At 32.0% G+C, this 13,839-nt stretch overlaps 2 protein-coding genes across 2 annotated transcripts; both read left to right on the forward strand.

Annotated features, from left to right (window-relative positions):
• Positions 1-8,286: 8,286 nt before the first annotated feature.
• On the forward strand, positions 8,287-9,997 carry LOC119608832 (iduronate 2-sulfatase). The gene is made up of 3 exons (XM_037963379.1): positions 8,287-8,514; positions 8,576-9,782; positions 9,852-9,997. The coding sequence occupies exons 1-3, from the start codon at positions 8,296-8,298 to the stop codon at positions 9,989-9,991; spliced, it is 1,566 nt and encodes a 521-aa protein (XP_037819307.1). The 5' UTR covers positions 8,287-8,295; the 3' UTR covers positions 9,992-9,997.
• A 2,461-nt stretch (positions 9,998-12,458) lies between these two features.
• LOC119608833 (putative nudix hydrolase 6) lies at positions 12,459-13,832 on the forward strand. The gene is made up of 3 exons (XM_037963380.1): positions 12,459-12,985; positions 13,044-13,180; positions 13,246-13,832. Exons 1-3 carry the CDS (start codon positions 12,552-12,554, stop codon positions 13,518-13,520), a joined length of 846 nt encoding a protein of 281 aa, XP_037819308.1. The 5' UTR covers positions 12,459-12,551; the 3' UTR covers positions 13,521-13,832.
• The last annotated feature ends 7 nt before the right edge of the window (positions 13,833-13,839 follow it).

Consider the following 13,839-nt stretch of genomic DNA (forward strand, 5'->3'; position numbering starts at 1 on the left):
GTATGAATTATTATGATTATTATTTCATTCTTTCATTATTATTATTATTATTTTTAACAGATTTAAGTAATTTTAGAATTTTTACATAATTCCATTTAATTATTTTTCCATAACAACTACAGCAGAAGCATCAAACAAATGTTAAGTTATAATTATGTATTTTTGTTATTATTTTTTAACAAATAAAATAAAATATATTTAATAATGAAATAAATAAAGAAATAATAAAAACAAAAAACATATAATGAATTGTTATTTTAAAGGTTACGAAAATGTTATTTCGTAAAAAAGACGGAAAAATTTAGAACCACTTGAATGAGAAACCTGCAGTTTTAATTGCTCTATTAATAAAGAAAAGGGAACTAATATAGAAATGAGTCGGTAATTGGTTCAAAAAGTTCTAGTTGCAAATTTTGATTAGGACCTAGAAGAGAAATTCAAACCTAATCCAACATGTTTTGTATCCCAAAATCTGAGGGAGGATGTGGAAGTATATTGAAATTTCTTTTTAAAATGGGAATAAATACTTTACATCAAAAACCAAATAAATAGTTTTTGCTTATCGATCGCATAATAAATTATGAAAGCGTATTTGATGAAATTTTACATCAATAAAAAAATTTGAAATAGTTATACTAGTGATATTTAAATAACTTGTATTACATCGGCTATAGTTTTATAAAAATATACTAGTTCAAATGTCCATACAACTTATATCTATATTTATTTATGCATTTATGTATATAGTTTTATACGGATCGTTAACATCCATAATTTTACAAAATGTGTACAATATACAATAATTTCTATTTTTCTCACTCTCTTTTCCATTCTCTCTCTGTGTGCGAGAGTTGCCAAGTTGGGGTATATCGATTTCCCCCTAGATTAAGTCTCGATAAATACTCATTATGAATTCATTAAGAAACGATTCGAAGAAGTCGTGGTAAGAACTACGTCTACCAAAGGTATAGAAACAATGCTAGACATTTCAGCAAATCCCTCTAGAAACCACTACTACATGGTTGACTCTAAACTGGGGAACAAAACGGGTGCGAGAATCTAAAATGAAATCGCGAAACCGATGTATATTAATCATAAGACCTGCTTACGGGCGGAAGTCCGTGCTATCACGGAAGGTGTAAAATGGGTTGGATTGACGACGGCGCCAACAGTCAATTAGGGCGATATCATCTGTCTGTATACTCTTTTAGTATTTAGTAAGCTGTCTGTATACCCTTTTAGTATTTAGTAAGCTTTTGATTATAAGGGTAATAGGTCACTCGGGTATAATCGGCAATCTTAAGGATGGGCTAAATTAAAACCATTTGCATAAGGATTCCAAACAGTCAATCGGGAACGAATGTACTTGGTATAAAGGAAACATAAGTTGAAGAAGTTAACCTGACGAATGCCAAACCTTCGGACGCAACAATAGCTGAATTAAAATCAAACGAGAACAAAAAGAAAAGCCTTTTCAATGAGACCGAAGTTGGTATGATGGTACGTATTCATAGTAGACCCGGATAAACTATATAAATTTGGACGATCAAATTCTAACGATTGTAGAGTATGTGAAGTGGACAGTTTAACTTTGAAACAGATATTACATACCTCAGGGGCACTGATTGGAAAATTCTACGGAACTACGTTCAGGAAACAGAGTATCTGAACATTAGATGGTAATTACTCTCGCGGGTCGATATATAAGCTTTTCAAATCAATATTATTCTTGAAAAGCAGCGCACAAGGTGTATTTTTTCAGATCTGATGAAATATATGTACATACCACTTTCAACCTATTCTAACCTTGTCTAAGTGCTCGCGAATGGCCAGTCAGCGTTTCCATGCCGGGCATGTGAACGTGTACCATAAATAATCAATAATACTTTACTAGAACAAAAATTATTCCGAATATAAATCAACAATGAAAAACCAAATCCTATTTTTTTTCCTTAAAAAGAGTAGATGGCAACACTGTTCTGTGCTTTCATTAAGTATGTTGCGTGTTTCGCATTTCAATTTGCCGTGGTCGTTTTTTTTTTAGTTTTTTTTCATGTGTATAAATACTATTTTTTCAATTTTTATGTTTTTTGCTCTGTAGGGTTTCGAATCGTTAACATCTTGTCTCTGCTGTCGCACTGTCTGCTGTACACTTATGTAGTCGTAACATAACGTATGAGTGAGTTTGAATGTTTGTTTGTATGTATGTATTTTTTGCCTGTTCGGTGCTGCTTTAGTAACAAACCATGTTTACACATTCAACGCAACTAAGTTCGATTATAGAGAAATGAAAGAAAGCCAATGACCCGGAAATGAAATCAGAGTTCTTAAATCATAAAAAACGCTGCCCATTAATGAAATTCAAAATATGCAAACTGCACAGTTTTGTAAGTTTTCTTTTTCTAGATTTCATAAAGTTTCTGCGTCATCTTAATTTTACTTGCATGCACTTAAAACTAGCGCTATATATGAACTATTCCATCAAAAGTAGGTGTGTAATAGAGGCCTGCATTGTAGTATTTGTATTCAATATATTTCCAAGACCTGGTTTTAAAACTTTACTGCGCATAGTGTTAAAACACTTAAATACTTAGCATTCAACATTCATAATGTTGCATTATTTGCAACATTTCTACTCCGAGATTTTTTCTGATCATGATATAAAACTTTGAACATTTATTGATAAAATATGTCATTCCTATAAAGTAATTATTTAAGGAACGAAGAAATCTATTAGGCCCGTTTTATAGAAAAATTGCTAAATTATAAACAGTTTCAACATTACTTCCATAATTGTTTGTAAATAAAGGAAAATGTATTCAAACAAAAGATTTTTATAATCAATTGTTGCTATTAACGATTTCGAGATCGTGGCTATTGTATGAATATATCGATTTACCGTATTCGATAAACAGCAAAAATAACAAATAAAGCATCTACAAAATAAGAGATTGAGACCCCAATCAAAATTCACATCAGGTACTAAGCGATGTATTGCGAATATGATATTAAAGTACAAAACCATAAATGAATTGAATAAAGACTTTTATATTAGCGTAGTTTTTTTGTATTATTATTTTGTATATATTTTTATACTTTTTGATGGAAATGAATAGAAATCGCTGGAATATGATGACATATGTGTATACATTAACACCCATACTAAGTATATTTTTACTTTTGCTTAATAAATATGCATCTACTATGTATTTGGTAAACAATTCGAATCGTTTGAATAAGGAAATGGGGTTTTTTTCATACAACTGAGTATAGTTTTTATAAATTTTAATAATAATATACAAAATCAGCAACAATTTGCGCTATGATCTTGTCTTTCAGCATATAATTGTTTTTAATTCGAATAGACGGATATATCATTAAATAATATGGATTTTTTTTGCATTTCTTATTAATAGTTCCAGCCCAGTAAAAATTGGAGCTTACATGCAAGCAGGTTTGTAAGGGAACGAAGCTATTTTCTCCCTTACAAACCTGCATTCCCACTAGTAAGCTTAAATATTATTTAAATATTTCACTTACAATCTGCTTCTCTGTAAGGGATAGTAGTAAGCTTTTAATTTTTTTCAGCTTACATTATGAAATTACTCCTATCATTGGTATTCCCTTATTTCCTGCTTCTCAGTAAGGCTTAATAGTAAGCGAATACAGATGCAGTTACTTCCCTTTTTAGCTTCCTAAAGTATAAAAATTTTTTACTGGGAGTATATGACTTAAAATTTTCAAAATTCTAATAAAATTCGACTAAACAAAGTCCGCAGAGCAGTACCAAGTCATTATATAGCTTATAAAAGACCCATATATCAGAATGTTTATTTAAAGTAATCGATGACGTGAGGATCATTCTTTAATTTGTCATGTCAGAGGTGAATTGTTTACGTGATTCCTATCCACCTCAATACCGTAACTTCCGAAGTCATATTCTCAAGCTAGAACCCATCCTAGAAACATCATTATCGATTATCCCGTAAAATTACATTCATAGGATCTACATGTTAAAAAGAGAGCTCATTAATTTAGATTGAATTTGGGAAATATAAGTAACTACTCTCTTATTGAACTCTCCTTAGAAGTTTCCGAAGTATGTGTACTTTAAACTCAAATCTTCAAATCGTTTGATTCTGACAAAAGCTTTGGACGATATGTATTTGCTCTCTTTTTGAATTTTCCTTTAATCTGTAATCCAAAAAGTGTCTGGAGCATTGAAATAGTGTGCTCTTAAAGATCAACTGGAGCGATCAATCATGTCATAGACAAAATAAAAACATGAATTGGCTTGCAAACTAAATTCCGTAGTTTCCGCAATAGTTATATTCTCAAGATAGCGCTTAATCTAAAAATCACATTTCTTATGATATTTCAACGTATGATCCCTGAAACAGGATTCAAAAATTCACCATGTTCATCTGATTTGATAAACTATTCTCAAGGTAGCGCTTAGACTAAAGAGCTCATTGGTTTTGATCGGAATTTCTAACACATTTAAGCTGACGAAAAGTATGGACGTTAAGAAACTGCTCTCTAGCTGAATTTTCTCTTTGAAAGTTTCTTATACAGACAAAGAGAGTGTTGGCAAATCAACAGAAGTCTTTACATCTCTGTGCTTGTAAACGGAAGTGATCGTTCTGAAGCATCTCTGAAAAAGGGGTCGCAATGGTCAGATATTAGATAGGTGAGTACTTGACCTTGCACAAGGTCAAGGTTCAAAGGCTCTAATAAAAACTGGATTTTCATCAACAAATTATTTTCTGCCAAAATATTAGGTTTTACGTGAAAAAATCTGATATAGGATATATTTATTAATTTTCAAATTAGTACTACATATTTTGAAAAGATAAATAATTGAAAATTTCGACTCTCATATAATTCGATTAGTGAATAATTTTTAGCAGAATAACATTATTCTATTATCTCTGGCTTAAAATTGTGTACACTAAATTTATTTAGTCACAGTAGGCGAAAAAATGAATTCAATCCGACAGATGTCTGATATGCACCCACTACTACTACTACTACTACTACCAGCAAACAGTTAGTTTGGTATTAAAAGCATCTTTATCCATTCGCCGTCTGTTTATTTGTTCATTCTTTGAATCTTTTAGTTTTTCATTCATTCATTTATTCAGTCATTCATTCATTGAACAAGAGCAAAATTTTTTGTAAAAAACAAACAACTCAAAGCTAAACAAATGATGAGCAGAAGTGGCAATATATAGTAGTATAATGTGTTGTAAGTTTACGTACATATGTACATATGTATGTAGTATGAACATACATATTTGTATACATATGTACATTTCCACACATGAGGGATATACTAAGTCATATTGTACATCTTACTTACGCAGTTATATGTAAATTGTATAATATTGTTTTGTTGTTGTTTTATTATTTGATTGTTTGTTAAAAAAACGCTTATTTGAATGCAAAACACAAACTATTCCGAAATATTTATGTACATGCAAAGTACATACTACGTTCAGACGTACAAACAACCAAACCATATAAGTACTTACAATCGCACATACGATCATTTTTATATACATACGTAGTATATCCAAATAAATATGTATAAACGAATGTCTATAATTGTATTCGTACAGACATACACACTCACAAAAAACAAAAAATAAAAAACTATAATAAAATAATATTACCTAGATAGAGAAATCGTTGTTACATTCATTTAACCGCGACCGGAAGCACTTCCTCTTCTACATAGAAATCGTATGAGTGAGTAACAAATTTAAAACCACAATACGAGTATAAATTGTAAAAGTGATTTGCTTTTTATTTCTGTTTTTTTTTTTTTTTTTTTGTTTCAACAGTGAAAATTTGCTTAAAAGAAAAAAATTAAACACAGTTTAAATCATACATACTCGTATGAGTTTATAGGTACATAAAGTCGTTGTCAGACATCGTGAAAAATTCACTGCATTTTTATAGTAGTCTATATATGTTTGTATATGATTCTATGGCTTAAGTAGTATATGTATATAAAAATTACTTAAATAAGTATTATTAAATATACACATGAATATACATATTTATGAATGTGTGTCTGTATATTAGACTGGTTCAAAATTGTGTTGGAAGAAAGCCTTTTGGTTATGATCTGAAGATTACAAAGAAAGTTAAAGAGAATTACTAACACCTTTCTGAAATCTAGATGCCACCAAGAATGCTAGTTTAAATGCTCCATTTCCCTCAAACCCGATTCTTATAGAGTCTTGATTACTGATTTTTTATGGACTGAAATGTAAGCTATGGACGGGAAGGCACAAAGATTAGAAAACAATCCACATTTTACAAATTAAATTGGGTAATTGTACTTTGCCAGATGTGATCCATACCATTAAAGTGAATATTGAGCTATTCTTAAGATAGAACCCTGGGGTAACATATCCCCCATGATGCAAGCCTGTGGAAAAGAGATCTTCTAGTCGGCCGGGACAATAAACTGGTAATAATGAAATGTATCCTCGGCCTTTCCTTGGAATGATTTGACATGGGGTCAAACCAGATAATCTGGTACTTCGGGAGGCCAACTACCCCCAGGACTTTGTCCTGTCTGGTCAGTTGGTTGAGGTTCCTTCGGAATCCACATAGTAGCTGTGGTTTAGACGCAAATTCTCGGGAAGGGACGTATGGTTAATATTCATGGGACCATGCAGTGGATCTTGTACTACCATAATTTTAGCAAAGGAGTAGTTTTGTAGATTACGTGGTCCTCATCTAGGACTTTAAATGGAATAAGTTTTTTTCTTCCAATTACGTCCCTAGGTGTTATTGCCGAAACAACAGAGCCATCTCAGTAGTGTGGTTGTGCGACTTTAAGAGGTTAAGGAATGTACTGAGTTGAGTCTATAGATGATAAGAATATTCTAGGGAAATGAGCATCCCTCATAACATCAATAGGGTTATGAGTAATGCTATTGTCTCTAAACTAGTGATTAGCTTTTCCTTGTCGTGGTATTTATTGCGCTTGTCTTGAACAAAATTGAGAAGAAAACTGCTACTACCAATGACCGATAAGTACCATATATCAACTAATTAGGGCCTAATAGAGGAAGGGGACAAAACCAAAAATTTGGAAAAATGGGCATTTTCTAATGGAAGCAAAATTCCCAATGTATTAGTCTACATCTTTTGCAATGATAAATTAATAGGACCACAACATAACATAAGAACTGCTAATGTTAATTTACTGCAGAATCATGCAGTTTCCCCAATAAAAATTAATCCTATTTTGATCAATAGAATAAGCTAACATCTTGAGCATTAAACATTTTTCTAATTTATAAATTAATCCACCCTAATAAATGCAATAGAAGGAATACGAGTATATTTTCACAGATTTATTGAGAAAATCACGTTTCAAGATCATAATAATGTTCGGGTTTTTCTTCCTAATTAAAACCAATAGATAATATGTTTATAATTTATTAGAGGATATTTAGAAATATTTAATATTTAATACGGGAAACTTATAGAAATTATTTTACATACAAAAATACTTCAGTTATTGATAGTTAAGTTCATTGAGGGTTTTTTGGAATATATAATTGCTTAGCAGTAAAGACAAAAATTGTTGAGCAGTTATTTTACCATTGCCCCAAATTATAGTAGAAGTGTACGATCCTTATGGATATATTATAATAATAGGTCCTTGAATAAAAGAATTAAAAAAATAACACAATGTTTAATATTTTTAAACCTCAATCTAATCTGACAACATTATTCAAATCAAATATTCATAATTCCTTGGGTACTTCCTTAATCACACTTCATTTGGGTCAAATGTTGAAATGGTCTCGAAAAAAAATAAATACAAATATTTCATAATAATATTAAACGACTGTGACATTAAATTCTCAATGAGTCTAGAGAAGTTTGTAATTGTAGTGGTCGATTTATGGCTACACCATTTCCCAACGAATTATCAAAGTTCCATAATTAAATTTAAAAAGAAAAAACTTGATCCGAATTTTACTTAATATCTATACAAATAAGTTTAGTTAGAAATGGTGTAATTCATTCAAGAATTTAATAAGACTTTTGTGTAGTTAAAGCACTTCCGAATTGAGAATCAAGCAAAAAAAAAAAAATAATGAAAAAATAAGTATACAGATAATAATAAAAATAAGATATAAGCAAATAAATGACGTCCCCTTAAAAGGCAAATTACTTATGTATACGATATATCCATAATTTCAATATGTCTGGATAATATTAAATTTAGTTGCTTTTACATTCGCGTATCGAGTGAATTTAAAAATGTTTTTCTCTAGTATTTGCAAAATTTTGTTTGTGTTTTCTATAATTTCTATATTAAAATCTGAAGCGGAAAGAAGAAATCCCAAGTATAATGTGGTAGTTGTAGTATTTGATGATTTGCGGCCAGCAATAGGAGCTTATGGCGATAGATTAGCACATACGCCACACATAGATGCCTTTATAAATGGTAGTTATTACTTTACACGAGCCTACAGTCAGGTAAACTTGTAATTTGTTTAATTAACCACCAACCATTAATGGTAAAGTTTTATTTTAAAAGCAAGCACTTTGTGCTCCAAGTCGTAACTCATTTCTGTCTAGTCGTCGACCAGATACTTTACATCTTTACGATTTCTACAGCTACTGGCGTACGTTTAGTGGAAATTTTACAACATTACCACAATATTTTAAAAACCATGGCTATTATACATATGCAGCTGGCAAAATCTTTCATCCTGGGGTTTCATCCAATAATAGTGATGATTATCCTCTTAGCTGGTCAGAGAAACCATTTCGCCCAAAAACCGAAAAATTCATGAACTCTCCTGTGTGTCCGGATAAGTTGGGTGTTTTGCGCAAAAATCTCATCTGTCCAGTACATTTGCAAACACAGCCTTTTAAAACTTTGCCCGATATAGAGTCAGTAGCGGAAGCCATAAGATTTGTACAAAATCGTAAGAAAAGTCGTAGACCTTATTTCTTCGCTTTGGGTTTTCACAAGCCACACATCAATTTTCGTTTTCCTCGTCAATTTTTACATAAATTTCCTTTGCATAAGTTCTACAACTATACCTCGGATACTTATAAACCACATGATATGCCCAACGTTGCTTGGAATCCCTACACGGATGTTCGTTCCAGAGATGATTTTAAACACATGAATATATCATTTCCCTATGGTCCGATTTCCCAACTGCAAAGTGCTCAAATACGCCAGGCTTATTATGCCTCTGTGGCTTATGTCGATGATTTGTTTGGTAAATTTATAACTCACATTGACTTGGAGCGAACGATTGTTGTGGTAACTAGCGATCATGGTTGGTCTTTGGGTGAACATGCAGAATGGGCCAAATATAGCAATTTCGAGGTAGCATTAAGGGTGCCCCTAATTATACGCAGCCCAGAATTTCCCCTAACAACTGCAGGAAAACGTTTAAATACTATTGCTGAATTAGTAGACATATTTCCCACCCTAGTGGATCTGACCCATTTGCCCAGCATGCCTAAGTGTGATTACTCAAAGCCTATGAACGAGCAATTGTTTTGCACTGAAGGCAAAAGCCTACAACCCTTATTTCACGGAATTGGTCTAGGACAAGAATATTTTGCTCTTAGTCAATATCCTAGACCTGGTATGCAACCGACAAAGCATCCCAACAGTGATAAGCCAAAACTAAAGAATATTAAAATAATGGGTTACTCGCTACGTACAAATCATTATCGTTACACATTATGGGTACAATTTTATCCACATAATTTTACACGTGGTAGGTTGTGGAATTGGACATTTCTAAGCTAAGTTTTAGATTAAAATTATTTTGTACATATTTTTGCAGATTTTTCCAATATATTTGGAGAAGAAATGTATGATCATCGTTTGGATGCCGCCGAAGAAATCAATTTGGTCGACTGGCCTGAATTTGACGATATACGTCTATGGTTAAGAGATAAATTAATAAAAGCGTTTAACAAATAAACTGAACCGTATATCTAAAGGCTGTGTTTTCTTTTTTTCTTCATTTGATATTTGATTGAGTGGGGCAACAAGCGAAATGAAGTGGGGTTAATCAATTGCATAGCAGAGTTTACTTTACATGTACGGCACTGTGTGAATATTTGTATGAATGGATTGAATACTTATAAAAAAATTCATTCATTCAATATTTTGAGATGTGCAGCAAGCAAAACTATCTTACTACTTACATACAACCTATTATTACGAGGAGTAAAATTGTGTGTGTCTTTTCATGGTGAAACTAGTTTTAGAAACTAGATGTTGTTGCTCGCTTGTTGCCAACCTGATAAGTAGTTGGTCGTTATCGTAGTCGTATTGTCGTCGACGACGTTCTGTGTTACGACTAGTTATTTATGTGTTAAGATCTCACGCAAAGTGAAAATGCTGCAGACAATTAAATTTTAATGCCTACGCAGATATGGTGGCCTCACTCACTCACTTACACAAACTCAAAATATACCTACATAGATACACCAATGTACACACATTCATACGTACATAGATTATTATGCGTATGGTTATTAGTAAGCTGTAAGCCTTAGTAAGTTTTAGTATATGATCTTACAACACGAAATCGCGATTCTCCTCCAAGTACCTAGACAATTGTTATCAGACCTATAGGGATACCCTGTTACAATACTATAGAACCCAAATTTCTGGAGTAACAAGATCATTTTGAAAAAACTTTCAGCTTGTTAAAAGTCATAAAAGTTTTTAGTGATCTTTCAACTCAAAGCCACGATTCACCTCCAAGTCTTCTCATAATTGTTACCAGTCCTACCAATTAATCAATGTTAAAGACAATAGTATAATACCACAACACTTTGAGATCTGCTTGTTAAAAGTCATAATATTTCAAACGTTTATCTTAATGTTTGCTGGGCATAGACCCATAGATACTTGTTTTACATTCACATACAAGCCCACATTAAATTCTTTTGAGCTTTGAAAATGAATTGAATACTTTTTCATCATTGTGCAGTACAAATTAGGTAAAAAATATAATACTTGTTATATGGTTTTTTGGTTCATTCATTCGTTTGTTTGATTCGTTAGATGGTGGTTAGTTAGTTGTTTGTTTGACTATTTGGTTGGGATTAATGTGTAGGTAATGTGAATTGATGATGTTGTAGTGCATTCATTAATGTATGTATGTAGATTAGGATGGCTCAAATTTTGAATTTTATGGAATAATACAATGAGGAATCGATTCATTTGTGAACCGAGCCGATCTTATAACGCTGTTTTTTCGCATTTCAATGTTATATTATTGGACATTTCGTTTCTATGGGTCTACAGTATGATTTGCGACTATGTGCAAAATTTTTTAAATAAAAAAAGTAATTAATAGATTTCAAATGTTGAAACAGTATTCCGAAGGATATTTGTATGGGGGCTAGGGGAAATCGTGGATCGATGTTTTTTTCATTGTCATTAGTAGCTTGTGCAAAATTTTATAACGATTAATATTTAACTAACATGTTTATAAGCATTTAAACAGTATTCCGTAGGATATTCATTTTGGGGGATGGGGGAAATCATGGACAATTTTTTTTTCCATTTTCAATACTAAACTCAAATATCAACGCATAATATTTGTGGAAAATTTCAGCACATAAGCTTATTCCATTCTGGTCCTATACAAATATCCGCAGACTGGCGTGGCCAGATCGTCTTAGAATCTTATTAGATCCCATAATAAACATACTTTTGTGGATCTACGATCATTATTTCGCCGTTTAGTAATTCTATTCTTTATTATCCTTTTCGGAAAGCTATTTTTGATAATGTTTTTCACATTAATGGATTGCAAAAAATTAAGTATATTGGAACTAAATTAGAAGTATTTAAATTAAGTGAAAAAAAAACTAAAATTTTATTACCTGGTCCTCTCGGACCAAATCCATATTGTCTACAAATTCTGGAAAAATTAAGTTTTCTTCGGACATTTGCTCCATATCTCGGATATTTATCAACCAATTTTGTGGACTTTCAATAGCAAACTTCTCGAAAGCATGCCTGATACAATTATTGAAGATTTGAATGCTTAAGATGTCAGGAGTATTCACAAAATTGATTTAAACATTTATACAGACAGACGGAATTTCCGAAGTTGCAAATGGAATGCCATTTCCTCCAAGGTGAGGTTATGTGACACAATTTTAATAAAGACTTAAGTGGAAAAAATAAACAATGCTCTAACTTTGATACATGTGTGCTTAATACGCCTTATATTTTCCTCGCATCGAATTATTAAGGCCATAGTAAACATCCGATTTAATTAAAATTGGACAAACCCTTTAACATAAGATTTTCCTTATTTCAAATTTACACACTAATAAATTTGAATCTAAAAAAAATCACAAGCAACCAACTCTGTTTTGCATTTTATTGTTAAGTTTTATTTGACAACTGGACACTCAACATGAAAACGTATAGCAAAACAAAAAGCAAATAATAAAAAATTAATCAACTTGTTATTGTTGTCGCTACACACCTTTTTATAAAATAACAAAGAACAATGTCCAAAGCCACTTCTTTAACTGGAACAATCTTAAATAGAACTTGTCGTAATAATATTTATCCTAAAAGTGATGTAAAACGATTTCCGGTAGCCGATGAGTACTTAAAATGGAGCGTTTCATACCCCGATTATAAGCCTCCTATTTATACGGCGCCGCATATAACAAACCAGGTATGGGCTGACCCGGACATAAATGATGCTGAATTTAAACCGAAATGGGGTCAAATAGATGGAAATGTGAATCGTGTCTCCTTCAATGGAGCATATGAAATAGATAGTAATGATTGTCCGGTCAATCCTATAGGGCGAACCGGCTTACGTGGACGAGGTCTGTTGGGACGTTGGGGTCCGAATCATGCTGCCGACCCTATAGTTACACGCTGGAAACGTGATACAGAGGGAAAGATTGTCAAGAGTGCTCAAAGTGATAAGTAATTATGATAAATAACTGTTGGACTCTTTTCAATTGAGTTTTCTTTTGTTCTTCAGAAATATTCTACAAATGGTGGCCATACAAAGACATGATAATAAAATGTGGGCTATACCGGGCGGTATGGTAGATCCAGGTGAAAAAGTTAGCACTACACTCAAAAGAGAGTTCATAGAAGAAGCTTTAGATGGTTCTGGTAAATATACACATATTGATGGCGAATAAGTGGACATATTTTCAAAGAATACTAATTATTTATAGACGAAAAGCTAAAAATAGAGCAATTCTTTGCCCAAGGTTCGGAGGTATACAAGGGTTATGTTGATGATTTTCGCAATACGGACAATGCCTGGATGGAGACAGTGGCCTACAACTTTCATGATGATAGTGGATCGCAAATAGGTAAAATACAACTTACCGCTGGTGATGATGCTGCCGCAGTCAGATGGCTGGATTTGGACAAAAACTTGGAATTGCATGCTAATCATATTGATATATTGAAGAAAGTTATTGATATGTTAAATGCTCACTGGTAGAAGTGTTCGTTTAGACGCGAATACTTAGATTGTTTATTTGTAAATAATAAAAACCATTCATTCGTATTTATAAACACAATTATTGACATATTTATTTTATACTTTTTTTAATTTTATACACTAACACTTGTAATTATTATTTATTTGTCAATTTTTCTGTTTACGATCTTTTTCACTTATTTTTAGTTAAAAGCCGGACGTAATTTCGTTTACCGTTAGTTTTGGCTCCAGGAGCTTGTTTTTAAACAGGGTTGTATTTTTTGAACAGTGTTACCTACTTTCAATTTAATAAAAAGTGCTAAACTACTTTAATCAATGT

Source organism: Lucilia sericata, unplaced genomic scaffold (genome assembly GCF_015586225.1).
Source record: "Lucilia sericata isolate MDLA Ls3-8-SP2 unplaced genomic scaffold, ASM1558622v1 Contig000885F_arrow, whole genome shotgun sequence".
In the NCBI taxonomy this organism is placed as follows: domain Eukaryota; kingdom Metazoa; phylum Arthropoda; class Insecta; order Diptera; family Calliphoridae; genus Lucilia; species Lucilia sericata.

Bases quoted from the DNA above. Each gene is read 5' to 3' on its own strand.
- LOC119608832 (XM_037963379.1), top strand. From the start codon at position 8,296: ATGTTTTTCTCTAGTATTTGCAAAATTTTGTTTGTGTTTTCTATAATT. The intron at 8,515-8,575 runs GTAAACTTGTAA...TTATTTTAAAAG, and splicing joins TTACACGAGCCTACAGTCAG to CAAGCACTTTGTGCTCCAAG. The intron at 9,783-9,851 runs GTAGGTTGTGGA...ATATTTTTGCAG, and splicing joins TCCACATAATTTTACACGTG to ATTTTTCCAATATATTTGGA.
- LOC119608833 (XM_037963380.1), top strand. From the start codon at position 12,552: ATGTCCAAAGCCACTTCTTTAACTGGAACAATCTTAAATAGAACTTGT. The intron at 12,986-13,043 runs GTAATTATGATA...TTTGTTCTTCAG, and splicing joins AAGAGTGCTCAAAGTGATAA to AAATATTCTACAAATGGTGG. The intron at 13,181-13,245 runs GTAAATATACAC...AATTATTTATAG, and splicing joins AGAAGCTTTAGATGGTTCTG to ACGAAAAGCTAAAAATAGAG.